The following is a 19,445-nucleotide window of genomic DNA, read 5'->3' on the forward strand; positions in this document are numbered from 1 at the left end:
TGGGGCTGGGACGTACCTATCTTCTCATCACGTAATAATGTCACCACAATCCGTCATTACAACGTCTACAACAAAAATTTGCGGCTTTGTCGTGATGTCAGCACAATTCTCACGTGACGTCACGATGCCGCCATCACACAGACGGTAGTGGCACGCTACCACGGCCCGTGCCCCCCCCCCCCCTCCGTCTCCGAAAATTTTTTCGCACTGTCATACAGAGCGTCAAATGACCATTTTAAAAGGTGCCCCCCCCCACCCTCTGAAAAAAAAATTCCACCTACCGCTGCATGACATCGTAGCTTGGTCAAACGTGGGCCGATCACGGAGGCTGTGTAAAACAATACTAGGCACACAAAGCTTGCAGAGGGTGGCAGGGCAGGATCAACACGTACATTGACAAGTCTTGGGTGAACCCACAAAGGATCAGGCGAGTTTTTGTTGTGTAGCAGAAATGCACCCCCAGTTCTGCCCTTTAAGAGTACTTTTGAAAACTTCACTGGGTTGGCTTAGCAGTTAGTTGGCTTGGCAGCTATACGGTCCCTGGTAGCTGGCTTGACGGCTTTTTTTTTTTTTCCTGTCTGGTCCCTTACTTCGTAAACGCGCAATCTTGCTGCTGCTGAGCTACTGCCGAAGCATGTCCAAAGAACTGGCACGATTAACTGCAGCTTAGTGCACACTTGCCTAGGCATCCCATTGTTTTTAGGAATTCAGGTCACTAACCTGTAGCAGCTGGCCGAGTGTCAGGAAAAGCTTTTTGTAGATTAGTGCTTATGGAAATAGGGGGGGGGGGGTTTGCTTATTGAAGGATCTGGTAGGTCCCCTTCTTTGGCAGGTATATGTTCGAAAATTAAGGTCGGGGATGGGGGTCAGAACATATTGCCTCCCTAACACCTGGGTCTGTGCACAGCCAGTGCAGGGGCAGTGCCAGTAGGGAGGGCTCAAATTACCATACATGGCTCCTTAAATTAAGCCACCTGCAGTAGCTCTAGGGAGGCCAGAGTCTACTTCACCTGTCAAATGACTACTTCTTTATTTCCCAAAACTTTTTCAGTTTTTGTTGCTGAACTGAGGTAGGCATACTCTACATGCTCAGTTCCTGCAACCATTTTGTTTTCAATTTGTAAAGATTTTTTCTGTGGACAGTACGCAAACTGTTTCAAAACCTCATTGCATTGTTTGGCATCTCACGAACTAACGTTGCCATTAGCAGTTTTACTCATCACTTCACATGTCAAATTGACATTTGCATAATTATTGTCTTTAATATTTTGTATGAGGCTTGAAGACATTAAAAATATTCTTGAACATTGCCCTCGGAGCCAACATGAAACAAGTGGACTAGCCTTGTCAAGGCAGCATTTGCAAGTGAGTCCATGCCAAGGTGAGATTTCATTCACGATTGTTTAACATTTCACAACTTTTGTTAAAAAGGGTTAGCAAAGTCCATTATTGCCATATTACTTTGTTACTCTCACAGCTTTTGCAAACTCTTCCTTTCAAAATCGTAAATAGGATGAATGATATTCTAAAAACAACATATGGTACTAAAAAGTGATTGCATATGATCTGAAATTAACATGTATATATGCAATAACTTAGCAAGTCTAATCAAAATCTATCAATAATTTAAAAAATCTTTTCCCAGACCACAATTCCCCCTACCCCAAACCCTTGTCAACACAAGCACAGGCAGAGTAACAGCATGCGAGGAAGCAATAATTTATTGAGCAAGTGAAGTGGCACAGTGTTGCCAAGCTCAGAGGACAGCGACGATGATTGGTGAAAGGGGTGTGTTGTACAGCAATTGGAAAACCTAAGCCATTCTCTCCACGATTCGCTCGAAAAAACACTCGATGATGCAGACCCGTTTTGAAACCGTCTGCATGTTGCATTCGCTCTCGGGGCAGAAGACACAACCGACAGTGATACAGTGATGAGAAACAAGATCACAGGAAATTAAGTCTCTGCGCATGCACATACACACACAATGTACGTAAACGGGCTAGTTCCAAACTAGGGCCTGTTCGCTCTTTTCTCCGCATCTCGACAAGGAATGAACGCCGGGCTCTTCTTATTCGTACTCCAGGATCTGCTTGTGGTAGAACAGTAAGTAGCTGAAAAAAAAAAGCAAGGCAGTTCATAGAAAGTTACCCACTAAAATTCACGAAAGCACCCCTAACTTCTCATACGAGCGAGCTACCGCTCCAATTTCACTGCTGATTACAAGTTTCGATGCTGGTCCAGGAAGGCCCCTCCCCCCTCACTTTACACCCCGATCATGCACATTGTTCATGCACTACCGGCCTGCTTCAATTCCACCTAGTCCTGCTAAGCAGTCCAATCACTAAGTGCCTACGCCTAAAATTGGTCAAAATTTCATTCCCTGCATAGTTATTGCACACTGAACTTGGCACTAGACACCTGTTGACTTTCAGTGTCTTTCAAGCAAAAGCATGGCCTTCAAGATCTGTATGGACAGTAAAGTATTGTGTAGCAATAGGAGAGGGGTGTAAGCATGCACTATACCCAGTTAAGATTGTGGCTACTATAACATCTGCTCTTGATTACAGGAGAGCCAACTATTTTTTTGTGATGTTCTTAATAAGACAGTGGAAGCTTAGTACATACGCCAAATAGACAAACAAGAATTCATTTCATGTTCAAAGTGGGCACATGTAACCACACACACATGTACGTACATACACGCACATACACGCACAACTCTACAGCTGCTCTACGTCTGGAGTTACAATGACTTAAAGCACCACGACACCCAATTACAGATCATATTCTGTGTTATGTGTGTTACTCCTTGCATATTTCCAAATGAGGTGGTGAAACTGCATTAATTAATAATTGAATATTTTTATAAATACACGAAATTTGGGCAACACTGTCACACTCTTGACTGGTGAAATAACCTGCAGCTTCCTGTGCAAGCATCTGGATTCCAGCTAACGATTTTGATGCCTGGTCCGCCGCACCTGCAATCAGGCTATTTCGGTCTAGCTTGGCATTGAAATTAAATTAACTGCACTGGCTGAAACTTTTGTAGAACATGAGCCTATGCAGCACATGACGTCACATGCGCCGTGGCAAAGTGGCAGTTGCCAACGGGGACAGTGTTTATAGCCAGTGATTTCTGGGGCTTCTTTTACACTAAAGTATTCTTTAATAGTTCATTTTTCATGTACAGTCGACTTCCGATTTCTCGGACGCCCGATATTCCACACATGCCCGATTTCTTATACTCACCTGTGGCACAGTCAACTTCCCCATAGAGTCAATGTATTAAAAGGTCCGAAATTTCGGACACTTATAGCTTTCCTTATTCGATTTTCATGATTCTTTACCGCTAACCACTAAACACTGCTAATGTTTAGATTCCAGTCAGGACAACCCTTGAGGACTTTGCCGAAGCTGATGAAGACTTCAAGCTGTGTACGGAATTGACGATGACGAAATAATTCGTCAAGTCCACGAAAATTTGGACGACTCCGACACGGAGATCGAAGAGGCAGCGTCAACATGGACAATGAGCTCGGAGTTGACACGAGCACTGACACTGTCATTGATGTACAGCAACAGCTTGACAATAACTGAAATTAAGGTAGACATCATTGTGGACAAGTGGAACGCCGTGCAAATTAAAATAAGTGACTTTTTCTTTTCTTTTTTCGCATAGGCATTTACAAATGTGGTAGTGCCGGCCGTATCAGATTTTTTTCTTTTCTTGGGAAACGATTTTAACTTCAACCAAAAAGTATGTGAAAATGCGTAAATTCGACGTTTTGGAACTGACTTGGTTCGTTCCTCCAAGAGGGGTGGGGGTGGGGGGGGGGCACTCGCGGGGCGGTTATACAAGACTCTTTTCACAGCACCTAAAAAATGCATTTGCTTATTTGCTTAATTGCTATGAGAATTATGTACTCCTGCCATAACCTGCTCCGTCAAGAAAATACCTATTTAAAAGCGTTTTCGCTTGCATCTGTTTTTCCAGACTGCCCGATTTTCCGGACGTTTTTGCAGTCCCTTGGGGGTCCGGGAAATCAGACGTCGACTGTATGTATAGGCACGATAGACCCAATACTTTCTTTTCTTGTTGAAAACAGCAAATTGTTGGATGACCATGTTATGGCCCCATGAACAAGTATTGGTCTGAGACAAGGCTTCCTCAATGAAAGGTAGATTCATATATAAAAACAAATTAGCCCATATACAAATGAAGGTAATGACAGAGCTGTGCACACTCACCCTTCTGAATCTAACACATCCTGTAGGCTGGCTCGCGTGATTAGGTGGTCGTCACACTTAAACCACTGGTCCCGGTGTTGCCGCACGTAAGCCGTGTAGTGGCCAGTCTCAATAGTGCCACTGTGGTTCACGACAGCAAATAGGCAATACCTGCAACATCAGGAATCCCTCAGGGCTGGCTGCTACGGGACACTTTACGCTTTCTGTACCTTGAACGAGTGTAATTTAGCTGAAATACATGCATGTGCAAATACAGACGACTAGAAGCCGAACAGTTAGGTACCAGAAAAGCGCGTTTTAGGCACTTCTTAACCTTCCTAAACCTCTGAGTCACGCTCATATATCATAGAGGAACAATAGGAACGCGAAGTACAAAATGGGCATTTGCCTATTATCCATTCTTTAATGATGACAAACTTAGCGATCGTGAGGGCTTGCTCTAACTACTAAATAATATGGCATACTATCCCTAGATCAGGAAACACGTGCAGATGGTACTGTCCAATCACAGATCACACACAACATGTATTTGCTGATTTCAAACTGTTGCAGTATAATTTGTAGTCTCCAAAATACAAGGCATTTCATGCGCTTTTTTGGGACCAGGATTTTGCCAAAACTGAGATAGTTACAAAATCAATAAGCTGGAATAGAAACTGTTGGCAGTAAAACACAAACTGATATTCTAAACCCATTTGAACATTACTCAAGGTATCATGTGAAACATTAATGAGTGAAATCCCAGCATGGCATTCACCTGTTCGTGCACAATTCCGATTCCATGTTATTTTGACATGTCTAGTATTCACTTTTTAACTATCTTGGTTTAAGAAAAATTGTGCTTCTCAAAAGGGACATGAAATATTTCATATTTAAAAAACAATGCATTACGTATAAGAGAAAAATGAGTGCATATTAAACGTGTTCATAAGTGCATATAAACATTCATCTCAGCAAGTATCAAGATTGACTATACCTGGCCAGTATTAAAAAAAATTGATGCAACTTTGTGTCTACTGATTTCAACACCCAATTATTCAGCTTGGCTGAAAATCTTGGCAGCAATAGTTTGTTGAGCCTTCTTTTATTGTAAGACGAGAACACTACCTCAATTTGGTACAGGCACAAGGTAAACATAGCATACTGCTGATGCCTAGTTAACACCTCACGCTGCACGGAGACAGCTCTGCGACTCACTTGTTATCGTGGCAGGGCTGAGGAGCCGGACTGGCTGGGCTCGAAGAGGTGGCGGCCCGTCCACCTTTGGAAGACGACGATGACGACGACGGAGCCCGGGGTCCCGACATGAAAGGGCTCATGTCCAGGTACTGCGGAAAGCTGATGAGCGAGGAGATCTTTTTGTGAAAGCGAGACGAATGCTCGAAGCGCTTCAGGTGGAAGCTGCACACCACGGGCAGCTGCTTCATGGTCAGCTGTTTGGTCGACTCTTGGTAGCTTTCGCACCGGCCGCACCGGATCTTGGCAGAACTGCCCAGGTGCTCAGGACGGGTGAACCTGGCGACAGACACAGAGTTCCCAGATCGTAGAGTTTCCTGTAAATACACTAGAGGTAACTCGGGCACAAGTGTCTATGGGAGCTGCAATGCACGGCGCTTCAGCGAGCAAGGAAATGATGGGTAGTACACGGATTTTTCTAATCTTTGTACGGCTCCGTTTGCGTTCCCGTGGCCTGAAGCTGTTTATTCACGAAACAAAGATCAGCAAATGTTCAACGGTTGCACTTTACCACCTTAATCATTTAGGCTTACCATTCCAAATCAGGTCACGAAGTTAAAAATGGTTCGTTCTTTCCCTCAAAACGAAACCGAAACACAGCAATAAACGAAGCCTCAAGTGTGATTCGAGGCCCCCGATTGCAAAGACTAGGCAAATTCCTGTACTACTCATCATTCCGATGGTTGCTAAACGATTGCAGCGCCAGAATCCCCTCTAGTTAATTTCAAGAAACTTTATGTCTTCGATTGCTTGATGACTTTTCTCTAATTGTGAAGGAAAATGTACATATAAGGGCTCAAGTTCTTTTTTAGACAATATTGACAAAGCATAACAGACAATTATGCTAAGGAAAGTATAGGGAATGTTATTAGAAGCAATTGTAATGTAAATTTAACAGATAGTCAAGCAAAGTACAGAGGATGGTATTCCAAGTAATCGTAAATGTAAATGAAAATTTACATGACAATTAGCTGTAATAACATCCCTTATACTTTCCTTGGCATGATTGTCTGTTAGCTTTCATTGGTACTTCTCCGATCAAGTTATTCTGAAGTACTTTTGAGACAACTCAGTCTTAAGGGTATGTAGACACATTGTTACAACCGGGTTTTGCAGGCACCGGAGGTCCGGGATGATTTTGACGAGGCAGGAGGAAGAAAGTCTTGAAGAGGGTTTATTTACATTATGTACAAGGTGAGCTCTCGTACATGACGAGCTCTTTCTTACATGGCGAGCTTTCGAACCTGGCGTTCCTCTACATGGCGTTCCTTCGAATGAGCCGGGTGGCTCATTATAAAGGGTATGTGCTCCCCAGATCCCTAGATCAGGGAACACATGCAGATGGTACTGTCCAATCATAGATCACACACAACTGGCGAGGGGGACGAGCATGCACGGCCCACGTGAACGTCCAATATTGAGGCGTGACTCTGCACTGCAAGGTGGCGCCAGCGGGGCTCTTCGTCGTCGTGTGTGTGTGCCGCTGGTCGAGGGGTCCCAAACTCGTGATAGCATACATCAAAGGGTCCACCGATCTGTTCGCTCAATCAGCGGGACGATTTGCGGCGGTCGCCGCAGCATCTTTCACGGAAGCCGCTGCACTTGTCTCCCGAACCGATTACGATGTCGTGGCGACACGACGCCTCACCCTCCGGCTAGGAGGGACAATGCCTGGCCGTCATAGGCAGCCAGCCTGTCGGCTACTTGTTTGAAGATCCAAAGAGCGCCGCTGCCTCGTCAGCTCCGACGCCAGTCACAACAACGTCCTTTAAAATTTAATTTCTATTGTCGATTGATTTCAGTGAAACTCTTTGAGTCTATGTATATTTGTGCGCCGACTGCAACTATGCAATTATCTTTCTATTGTAATGTCGAGTTTTTAAAATGCAGTCGGTCCCGGATGTATCGAACTCGAAGGAGATCGTGAAATAGTTCGATATATTGAAAATCTAAGATACGAAATATTCGTATTTAAGGCCTAAATTAGAGCATTTCAGGCTTCAGAAATCATTACAAGCACTAACATATTGATTTGCTTACATTAATTGAAAAACGAGGTGTTCGAACCACACTTTTTTTTCATGAAAATAGTCCATAAAATTGCCTTGCTTCTAGCGCGCCGTCAAATTCCCGTCATCCACAATCATTGAAGCTTTTGAAATAAGCGAATTCAGCTCCTTCGGCCACAACAACGTTGATTGACGCAGAACGCAGATCCAAGCTTCGTAGCGTGGCAAAAGTTTGGTTAGCGGCGGCAGTAAAGACGTTGGCGCACAACTGCACAGCTACACTTCTATGGCACCGGCAACAGCAGCCATGACCTCAGCATCGATGCAGACAGAGGTAGCTACGTCGTCATCTGTACCAATGAAGTTGCTCACTGTTCGAGATGGTGCCCGGAAACGCTGATGAGTCACAGAGTTCACTGAGCCACCGTACGCTGTTGTCAGTGGTCATGACGCACCCGAAGTCGTCACCTGGCTTGCAAGGAAAGTTTAGGGCGGTGCTTTACTCGACATTGCTCACAGCGTTAGTTATAATTTTTATTGCTACGATCGAGTCAACGTTCAGTTCAACTACCGCATAAGGATTTATCAGGTACAAGGCGAGAAGTGGCTTTGCAGCTGGCATTCGCTGCTTTCAGCTGCTTTGATGTGGAAAGCTAGAAAAGGCATAGCCTCCGAGACACGTGTTTTAAAACAGACAACACTACAAATACGTCACGAGGTTGTTCATCTCAAAGGCCATGCTTTTCAGGCTCGCATGCCATTTCCTGCTAACAAACAAGAAAGATAACACGGACATTGCAACGAGATCACTGAGTCATTTCGCATTTTCAATTTGGTGTTCTCGGCAGTTGGTCCTTTTAAAAAACACAATGGCCATGCACCAAGACCTGCAGATCGCGCACCCAACATATTGGTGAACTCGCAAGTGCTGCGCAATGAACCAGATCACCACAACCGAAAATAACACCATTTTTTCATCACCTGCGCGTGAAAAGGAATTGGAACTTGTTAGAATGTGGCTAGAAATCGATCAGTATTTGCCAAGAAAATTGCACCTTCTGGGCTTTGGCAGTGCAGCGTTCGATTTTAGCGGGTGTGTCACTGTGCGGGAGTTTGATATACGGATGCACCAGTCCCATACTTCTGCATAGAAAATTCAAGGTAATTTCTCAACTGTTCGATATATCCAAGTTTGATATTTCAAAAATCGACTGTATATAACGTTTCAAGTGGCTTTTGTGAGCAATAATTTTCCTACACAAAGATTTACAAAGTAAACTAGCATCTGGAAAATAATCTGGAACCACAACAGTGCACAGTGCCACTGAAATAAATGCTCTAAACCCAGCTGAACAAAAGTTATGATATGTTGAACATTGGCAAGTGAGCGAAAATTGAGCTAGAATCCAGACAAAAGTGGGCACAGTGTGACGACATAGGCTGCAATATAGAAAACCCACACAGTTTCTCAAGCAGCAAATTTTTGCAGCAGCCATGGTACTGTACCCATGTGCATACACAGCACTTGTTGCCCAAGAATGGCTAGATGTATTGGGAATTTGAGACTGTCATTTAATGTCAAGAGTAGTTCTTTCCCCGCTCAGAACAGTCACCTGAAATTCAACATAGTGAAAAAAATCACAGCATATCCACGGAGTGAATGATGATGAGTGGAGCGAAGCGCCTGTCAGTCTGTCTGTGCTTCCATACATTCGTTCGTGCTTGCTTCCGTACATGCGTCTGTTCATCCGTCCGTCCATGCATCCGTCTGTCTGTCCGTTCATGTAGGAAACACTCCACGTACCGCCACCTTGCATCTTTTCATCCTATGCAAGTACCGCCATCCAGTGGACATTCTAGAACTAAATGAAAGGTGGCTACTACTGCTATGACGACAATACGACACGTACGACCCACGGTATAAGGAGCTTCGCCCGTAAGGATCACTTATCGTAAAATGCCCAGCAAGCACACCCTTATGGTGAAGGATTACTGGGGGAGGGCACTTGCTTGTTCCCGGACAGAAATTTAAGACGGCTGCGGGAGAGCTGCTAAAGATTTTAAAAATGCCCATCCGTGTCAAAAAAAGCCCGGCCATTTGCACTTATTTCAGATCTCCCGAAAAAGAGAAGGAGGCACTTGCTCGGGTGAAGGCACTTGTTCGGTTTTCCATGGTAGGCATTCTCGTAAAGTGCAACTCCGGTGTTCCGTAATGCCAGCTTTCTTATCAAGCATGGTCTTGTATAAGCACAGTTAATACACAGTAATCCGAATTACGGATGGCGTAATAGTATTAGTGTAACACTTTGTGTAACAACTTTTAAGCTGTAAAAATTTAAAAAACAAATGCTGTCAACTATAGTACGTTAATTCACATGTATGCTACGCAAAAAAATAAAAGGTCCACTTGAAGATGGCCTGTTAAAGAAGAGTGTTTGTGAAACTCTTCGTTGTGGTAGGTTTCTTTTTTTCCAGAGCATAAATAAGTCACTGCACAGATTTTAAATCAATCCAATCACGAAGCTGATTGAGTGATTCAATGACTGGATTGATTCATCCTTCAGTGCTGATAAATAAGGTTCTTTGTTGACGCTCATAACTACACAAAGGTTACCAAGACAAGGTCTAATAAGGTACATCATACCTCAATTACCATACACTACAAGAATACTCATATTCAAGGTACTTATTTATTTAGATTTTACCAAAACCGAAAATTCCTTGACTCACCTTTCTAGACAGTCTAAAAGAGACGTTGGTTCTGAGTCTTCTGCCTCTGTAAAAGCAAAGGAATGAGATTGTAAAATTACCTTTTCAAACTCAACATTTTTTTGTTCACCTTTTCTTTACAGCAACATGCCAATCATTCATTAATGTTGGTCAACACTAATTAATGACTAAAAAAATGTTATGCCGCACACGAGCATTATGCGAATCAGTGAACCTTCTCGGCAGCTTTCTTCATACATACCGACAACTATAAACACAATATTCAAGATTTAATGTACGCACAGCTGTTCCAAATACCAACCATTGATTGATTTATGTGTGGGGTTTAATGTCCCAAAACCACCGTGGGGGGCTCCAGAAATTTCGACCCCCTGGGGTTCTTTAACGTGCACCCAAATCTGAGCACACGGGCTTACAGCGTTTCCCCTCCTTTTCCCCGCTTACAGCGTTTCCCCTCCTCCTCAGCGTTTCCCCTCCAGCCGCCGCAGCCAGGATCGGATCCCGCGTCCTGCGAGTCAGCAGCGAGTGCCTTAGCTACTAGACCACCGTGGCGGGTTTGTTGGTGCAATTAGATTAGAAGATTATAACATAATCAGGACTGATTCCAGACATCTAGTGCCCGCCGTACAAGGCAGAGGTTCATGTGTAACGCGCTGGTTAGGCATAGAGAAAAGGCATTTCACCTGGTGAAGAGTTGTGCTCCTGCTGTTGGTGGCTGCTCGGACCCAAGTCCAGAGAGATGTCCCAGAATGGATCGATGGTTGTGGACACGCCTCTGCACAGAGTCAAGACATACAAACTGGTTTCATCACTTTGGGGTTACATGTACTACAAGCAGGCATCCCCCCATACTCTGCTTGAAATAATAAAAATGTGACCGCCAATAGTGCAGTGACTTCCCAAAAGTACTCTAGACTTGAACCACTAGGAGCTGCACCTTACGATACTCACCTGATTGTTAATGCAGACCCCTGACCTTGCCCAATATTATTCGTCAAAGAAAACAAAACCCAAATTATAATAAAGAAAATTAATAAAATAATAAGAATGGTCACAATACTTGGCTGTGCTGCCCACTTGGAGGTTGGTCAAACTAAAACTTTATGGTATGCTTAATTTCTACAAACTTTAATTATTGTCAGTGGCACACCAGTGGCAAAAAGGCCATAATCACTTTCTTTCTTTATTTTTAGTAAAAGAGATCAAGAGTTTCTGACTGGTATTGATTACGAAGTGTCTTTAAGGGATAATGAAAGTGTCAAAAATGTCATACACTGGCCGAGGTAGTCTAGTTATCCTAATTAGCATTTTCAATTAGCTGTTTTTATACAATATAGTACATTCAGCAACATAATGCCGATAAATATACATATTCCAAAGCCTGAAAACTAAATGATGCACTCCAAATCAATGCCAAGAGGTCGAACTTCCAGTTGACATGCTGTCACCCCCTTCTTAAATTAAAGCTATCAAGAAAGCTCATACATTTAAAAAATGATAAATGACATGTTACAAAGACGCATAGCCTTCCCAATTTAGCAGGGTGGAGAAAAGCCCAAGTAGCTGTGTTTTGAGAGGGGTAGATTAAACAAATCGTTGTCATCATAAAATTTTCTAAGTTTATGCTCAGTTGATTCTTGCACTATAGTACTAAAATGTCTAGAATGCTAAGGTTTCTTATGTGTGTGGGGGGAGGGAGGCAGGAGGTGCTGAGCACACTCTTTCAATCTCTAGTAACAAGTCCTTTCAAGGCTTGCGATCACTAAAGGCATTTTCAACAAATTGCACTGGACCACATCAGGGGCACCATGGAGCACCATTCCATTCCCTCACCACGCCTGGACACCTCGAATGCCATGCTGGTGTGGTTGACCACTGGTGTGGTTAGTCCAATTGGACCACTACACTTCTTTGACAGCACCAGCAGTATTTATTTGATTGATTGATTTAATAAAGTGATTGCAAGTCTTTTTAGAGGCACGGGTAAGGGAGACATCATAACAATAAACGAACATACGTAGTAAATGTACATCATAAAGGATGAAAAGGTATTATGAATACACAAAACTTTACAAGCACATTACAAGGTCAATAAAAGTAGTTTTATAGAAGCAACCTGACTATTACAGTAGGAACTGGTAGAGGTATTTCAATGTTTTATACATTTAAATACAATGTCTTATACATAAGAATATGACATTAAAAATGTTAAGGCAGCCATTAACAAGAATATCACATAGAAATATATTACACCAAACATTTCATTTGGTCATTCCTTTCCTGTCATTTCCGATAAAAATTATTTGACCAACAAGAATGATAATAATAATGCCTACAAAAACTGGCTCTTAAGGTACTAGTGCAATGTTGAGTCTAAGAGCGACGCACAGGTGCGAGATAAAGGGGGTAAGTGAATAAAAAAACATCGCTCGGCAACTCACTTGCAGGACTGGCACACCACGTCCGACTGCAGCCCGCCAGTGAAGATCTGATCAATGATACAGTTGCAGTGGTGCGGATTCGTGGTGGACATTCCGTTGGTGCCTGAAGTGCAAGCATCATGCTTCACTTGCACCGATGCGCACTGAACGAGACCGTAAAAATCTACGCTGCCATCTTCACAATCAGGTCTTTGCCCGTTGGAAAACTTTCGAACCAAAGTAACACAATGTGTGCATTTCTGATGGGCAGGAATAAGAAATCAGCTCTGCGTGTATTGCGCGATGCTATACATACTACTCATCTGCATGAACATAATGAGAGTGTTTTGCTCCTTGTGGGAGTACATGTGTTAGCAGTGCCCACCGTTGTTACTGCTGGAAAAAAAAACATGGCCAGGAGCCATGATTTGTGAAAATAACAAGTTCTCACTTAGTACAAGAAAACAGCCTCTAAATAAAAGTTTGTAAAAGTTCTCTCTTGGCACCTCTGATTAAAAGTTTGATTGTAGTTGTCCTAGCAGCCTAGAAAGTCTTCCAAATACTGAAACTTTGCAATGGAGCTCATGTTGTGGAGTATTTTGTCCCAGAGAGTATACATGTCTCAAAGACCACTGCAATGAAACAGCCAAGATCCCCAAGTGCATCATTAATGCTACAACTGGCCTACAGCACTAGTAACAAAAAAGCTGCAGCCCTAATGTTTCAAGACATCCACCTCAAAAAACCAACATCGAGTCGGTCAACTCAGCATGAGAACTCACGTGCAACACATAAATACAAGATCAGCTTAAAATCCTGACATCTCAACTACTTTAACCATTTCGAAGCCAATAGTCATGGCAGTGACATAAAATGCTGCCCGGCAAGCTGACCTTTGCAATGCCGGTGTAGCACGTCCAGCGTGGCAATGAAGAACTCATGGGCGTCTTGCTGCTCGTAGCCGGCCAAGTGGCGAGCATGGGTCCAGACCAGGTGGAGTAGCCGGTACGGAATGTGGGGGCTCGATTTGCCAGAGTAGAACTGCACAGACCGCGCAAAAGATTCAGCATTCAGCAAAATGCAACCCGCCCAGAATTAAACGTGCAAATGAAAAATGAGCAATATAATGGTATGCATCACCTCTTGGAAGAGCCTTGACATTTCACAGACAAGGCACATGGATGGGTCATCACGAAACTGGCAAACATGTCGGTCAGCCAGGAAGTAATCTCGCAATAGCGGGGTGTGTGTTAGAGCTTGCACAATACAGTTCATGAAGCAAGTGTTCCCGAGGTTGATCAGCCCCCGCAGGCCTGGTGAGAAAAAAAAGAGACAAGACATATGGAGCTACAATGAGCATTCTACACCTTAGGTGCTGAAGCGAGGGAGTGAAATTCGAGAATAAAACACTGACGCACAGGTCGGCTAACTCAATCATGGCTAAACTTGCTCGGACTCGGATTGAGCGGTGAGTCTTAGTCTGAGCGAGTATGCGTGAGTTTGCATTCTAGTGAGACTGGTTGGAAAAGTTTCAGTGAATCTAAGTAAGTTGACTAGATGAAACCTTCGAGGAGCGAGTGTGCCCCCCCCCCTCCCATTCTCTGCCGACTTATATATTGACGTTCTTTGTCTGTTGTAATAATGAGCATAAAATGACACAATAGCAGCACACTCCTACCAGTCTGAACTAACTCTGTGTTTCCCAGTGGTTTCCCTACAAAGCAGAGAAATAAAAAGCACAGACCTATGTAGGAGTTGTTAGCAATGCGCTTTCTTCGCGGATTTCTGCGAAGCAGGTCAAGCTCGAAGTTGCTAGGTTCCCAGTGCTGGTAATACTCCTGGAGACCTGCATTCAAGACAGTTTCAAATGCGACGATTTAGAAAGCTGGTGTTTTATTGAACAGTACAGAGGAGGCAGTTTCGCGATTTTCCTCTCCCATCCCGCTACTGTTAGAAACACATTCGACTTGGTGTTTGACAGACATTGCTTGCTATTAACCCAAATTACCTCCTCAATGAGGAGGTTGAGGGTTAAATTTCCAACAGTTCTTCTGATGGATTTCATTTTCATTTATTTCGTATTTGCATCATGCTAACTAAATAAACTACAAATAATGTCCTCTGCACTTTCATTGCCTTCATTGTCTGTTTTATAGATTGTTCAAACTTTCTTTATAAGTAAACTTGAACAATACTTTAGTACATACAAAAAATGTCAAACTAGACTAGCATGACAACTGCTATAAGTGTCACGACATTAACGATACATGCAACATTTATTGAAAAGAATATCAATAAAAGTAACAATAACAGTAATTTTCATCTTTTTCACAAAATGTTTATGTACAGCCTTCGTGGTAGCACCACAGAAGTGGCACTGCAGCAGTTGAAAATGATTATCGAGCTATACAAGCACTGTCCTAATCTACCACAGCTTAGTCACCTTGCAGCTCTGCAATTAGAAGCATACAGCTAACTACACTACCAATGAACAAGGCTGACAACTTAATTTATGCAAATACTAAAAAAAAATCGAAACAGATGAGGCTGCTCGGTGTGGACAACAGTGATAGCAATATCCACTTTTTCCATAAATCCACCTGTCTAGTGACTTAGCGAATGTTTAGCAATGCACTAAATAGAAGGTAATTTACGCTCTTACAAGCAAGTTTTCACACATGGACCCCTTTTATACAAGGGAAAAATCTATGCTCTTTTTTTTTCGTAACTTCCAAAAAACATGTCAAAATGCTTGTTATGCAATTGGGCCTGCCTGTTGCATCATAACCGCTATTTTGCTATTTTAGGAAAAGCCCGATTTTGAGATTTGACACCACGTCAGAAAACAGTGTCTCCATTTTAGACGCACCATTTTAAGAAGTTACTGCTATTTCTTTTTTTTTTTTTCAAAGCAGTTAATTTAATGCCGTAGTTTCAAAAGCCAGAAGTCCAGAAACGAATGAAGTAAAAGAGTGCATTCCTAGCAAGTCACAATCCTTTCCCCAGTTTTGCTTACTTTTTATAATATGAAGTGATCTCGGCCACCACCTGTTGATGTTATCCAGAAAAAAAAATTAAGTTAACGACATCGAAATTATCACCACAACCTAGAAATAAGCTAAGCTTACGTGTTTCGATTTGAAGTGAAGCATGTGAGCATCAGCACATTTATTGAATAAGGCTAATGTATAATTCTGCATAAGCCACACAACATATGTGCCTCTTAAATTTGACAATTTTTTCAATATTTATATTTTTACTAATAATTGGCAGACCATTTATGTCCATTTACCAAGTGCATACCACTTATTGGCACAATGCATCCCACTTTTCATAATACCCAAAGCACCAACTACTAGAACTGTGACAAAAAAAAAAGTTAATTAATTAGTGTAATTCAAACATGTCACTTGACAATGATGCTTGAATATTAAATATGACAATGATGCTTGACAATGATGCTTGAAACATTGAATATTACTTTGAAACTGATTATTTTTCACACAATTTGTCTCGCAATCCAAGTAACTGGTCTACAATAGGATATATATATCAATGGAATGTCCTGTAAAAAATATGTGAACATTTACTAAAACAATGAACGTATGATACAGCAAACAACCAATTAGGAGAAAAGATTTATAGTTATCTTACCAAGTAGCCTGGCACAACGACGGCGATGTTTTCGGGCAATGGCTTCGAGTTCACGATCGTAAACATAATCGGCGCACGTGAAGCAGTACACTACTCCATAGGAAATGTCAACAGCTGAAAAAGTTTGGCAACACACACACAAAAAAAGTTCCTGTCAGTGCACCTCCAGCAGTTTCACATGTTTGCTTTATTGTAAGTATAACCTCCATTTATTCCCTCGCATTTCATTCGTTGATAGGAGTAATCCGATAAGGAGATGGATCAAAATTTACATATCTTCCTATCTTGGCGATATAATATTAGAAAAGCATTACGCACAATACAAAGTACTTCTAAAGCTTTCAAAACAAAAAAAAGCATCAGGGGGCAGGCTCTCGGAAGTTAATAAAAAAACACATCAGACATCCGCATGTCATGACGACAACTATGAACAGCGATATGGGCTAGCTTTTGCCCATGGCCAATATTGCGACCCTAAACATGATGACTGTCATGTTAGCACAAGAACAAACTGTGTTAGTCGTGCCTTACATGTAACCATAACATTCAGAAACAAACGTGTTTTCAGACACTGCTGCGCACGCAGCCTGCGACAAGTGTTGCAACAATTTATTGTGGGTGAAGCCCGATCACATTAAAACAAAATAACTCCTTTGTGATGACTTTTTTTACAAGAGTGCTTACCTAGAAGATGTTGATTAGTGCGAGCATGCTCATGAATGTGCCCGTTCCCATAGCAGCCAAAGTAGACACACTGAAGGCATGCGTGAAGCCTGGGACCTCTTTCGTGGCAAACGTGGCACACGCAAAGCTGAGCCTGCATGTTCAAGAGAGAAGAAAGAGAAAAGCTTTCTTGCATTAGTAAATTACTCTATTCAATTATCAAGAACACCCTGCTTGCTGTGAGAAGACAATTCATCAGTGACAAAAAAAAGGAAGAAAAATAAAATGGGGGCGGCAATAACAGCTAGACACCAGTCACCGTAGTGTCATAGATTTTGATGGTCAACTATGGTCAACACAATCACCAAAGGGTCAAAATGAAGTACATTTTATTCCAGGAGAACCAGAGACCTGACATACCAAGTACCAGACAATTTTCTTGAGTCAATATGGTGAAAATACAAAAGAACATTTTGAAGTCCGTGATATCAGCACCAGAGATTTGAGGGGAAAACTTTTTAAATGGTCATGAAATTTTAAATGGTCATGAAATTTTGGGCGATAGGTTTCAGATATGTAGTAACCTATAAAATTCTATAAGTATCAAAGTTTGAAAAGAAAACAGTGCGACAGTTGCAAATTCTGAGGGTTGGAAAGCTGATTTCGCACAGGCATGAAGAGTACCATTCCCAGTCGGCTCGTTTACATGCGTTGCTTTGAGACGCGAGAAGAAAACGCTACAAAGAAACAAACGCCATACAGAGCTCAGGTGTTGCCGGTGCTTCAATACCCCACGCTCTCTAATCGCGCAAGCTGTAAATTTTGGCGAGATTAGCGTAACCACCGATTGAATAAGCGGCGTCACACCGATAAGCTACAAAGGCGAAACGCAAATTGTGGAGCTCGACTAAGCAGTTTCCAGCGATAAGTATGGCTAAACCACTATGTATATCTCGGCATCGTAATTCGACCACACGCACTAACAGGGCAAAGTTCAGCTTTATTGGAGAGCGATGTGTAACGAGAAAAAGAAACAAACATGCAGCGCTAGTTTGCGCAATTTTTTCCCCTTATCCCGCGAGCGTGTATTTGTCCTTGCGCTATTTTAGTTTTCTTTTTTTAAAGGTTAAGAGGGTTTGTTTCAAGGATACCCGAGCTGATCAGCACGCTACTACGGGATCAGTCGTTCGTCGGAAATGCTGGAACTGAGCCGCGTTTATAAACCACCGTGGGAGAAGAAGACATCGACGATTTAAAAGGGTTCGCGCACAGCAGTTAAGCTGCTGTTAACGACCGCTGAGACACGGCTGCTTTCGACGAAAACGCGTGCGTCACTGCGATTGACTCAGAGCCGAACCTCCAAGCCGGTTGGCGTTGACAAACTGGTCGAACGTCTCGGACAGCGCGACTGAACCAACCGAACGCTGCTTTTGTTATGAAAACAAGGGAAGGAGTCCTTGTGGCGTCATAGCTCACCTTCTTTGCACGAGCCTCCTTGGAGACGCAGCAAACGAAGTAGGAGTGGATGAGCCGGTAGGCTTGAGTACCTTTGGTTTCCTTGAAAGTTGTCAGATGCGGACAGCCATGTGCGCTCATTTTTTGGGTCGTCGCCGACACAAGTGAACTGCGGGCGCGGACAGCTGTTTTTAATTCACGGCGACTTCGCAGTTTCTTTAGGCGCAGACAATGCGTTCGTGCGCGGCGGCGTCGTCAGCCGCCCGGTACTACGCCAGCCGCGCAACAAAAGAGAGAGGCCGGTCCTCAACCTGGCTGGAAAAGCGAGACGCCGGCACGCCGGCTCGCGTTCCCTAGGATCGTGAATGGCTCGAGTGATCACACAGCTTCGGCGCTTCGGTTTTTGTTGTTGATGATGATGATGCTCCTTGGTACCTACCATGGAGGAAGAAATATACTTGTCTTATTTGGAAAAAGGAAAATTGTCTTACTTCGTACCATATCCAGAACTTTTGCAGCAGGGTGGGCGGACCCGTGGCCGTACTGCAGTTTCCAGCTGAGAAGGCACTGCACTGCCGAAAACGGCCTGCCGTGCTCTGAGCAACGAAAAAGCACATGTGCAACAAGGGGAAAAAAAGGCCGTCACCTTATCACTTCCTCTTCCTATGCACGCGCATGCATGAGTTTTTTTGCAGGGAAAAAAAGTTTATTACTCCAGGGAGCACCTATGTGTGGGTGCAACACGCTTTAGGTCTTCCTTCTTCACTTCAACAAACGGCCTATAATAAAATGTGGAAACGAAAAGCATGTAATTAAGAACGCAAACTATGAACTTAGACCAAACCATTCCAAGCACTGGTTATTCAAAGTAATTTTTACTTTGCCACCACCTTTTTCGCAGGGCACGGGTCACGTGCGGCGCCGTAGTTGTCCGCCGCCGCCAGTGGTGTCCGTAACCAGCATCGCAAGAAATAAAAAAAAAAAACTCGTAAAAATTAAATGCCAAGGACACAATGGAATTCGA

General features: G+C 43.0%; 1 protein-coding gene across 1 annotated transcript; it reads right to left on the bottom strand.

Moving 5' to 3' along the window:
* Window positions 1-1,695: 1,695 nt before the first annotated feature.
* Window positions 1,696-18,827, bottom strand: not (ubiquitin carboxyl-terminal hydrolase nonstop). Its single transcript, XM_037430723.2, has 12 exons — window positions 18,443-18,827; window positions 16,988-17,120; window positions 16,304-16,417; window positions 14,394-14,495; window positions 13,790-13,962; window positions 13,543-13,690; window positions 12,671-12,773; window positions 10,913-11,004; window positions 10,230-10,275; window positions 5,452-5,769; window positions 4,255-4,404; window positions 1,696-2,114 (listed from the first exon to the last, which is right to left on the bottom strand). The coding sequence occupies exons 1-12, from the start codon at window positions 18,560-18,562 to the stop codon at window positions 2,072-2,074; spliced, it is 1,542 nt and encodes a 513-aa protein (XP_037286620.2). The 5' UTR covers window positions 18,563-18,827; the 3' UTR covers window positions 1,696-2,071.
* Window positions 18,828-19,445: the final 618 nt, after the last annotated feature.

Source organism: Rhipicephalus microplus, chromosome 7 (genome assembly GCF_043290135.1).
Source record: "Rhipicephalus microplus isolate Deutch F79 chromosome 7, USDA_Rmic, whole genome shotgun sequence".
Taxonomy (NCBI): domain Eukaryota; kingdom Metazoa; phylum Arthropoda; class Arachnida; order Ixodida; family Ixodidae; genus Rhipicephalus; species Rhipicephalus microplus.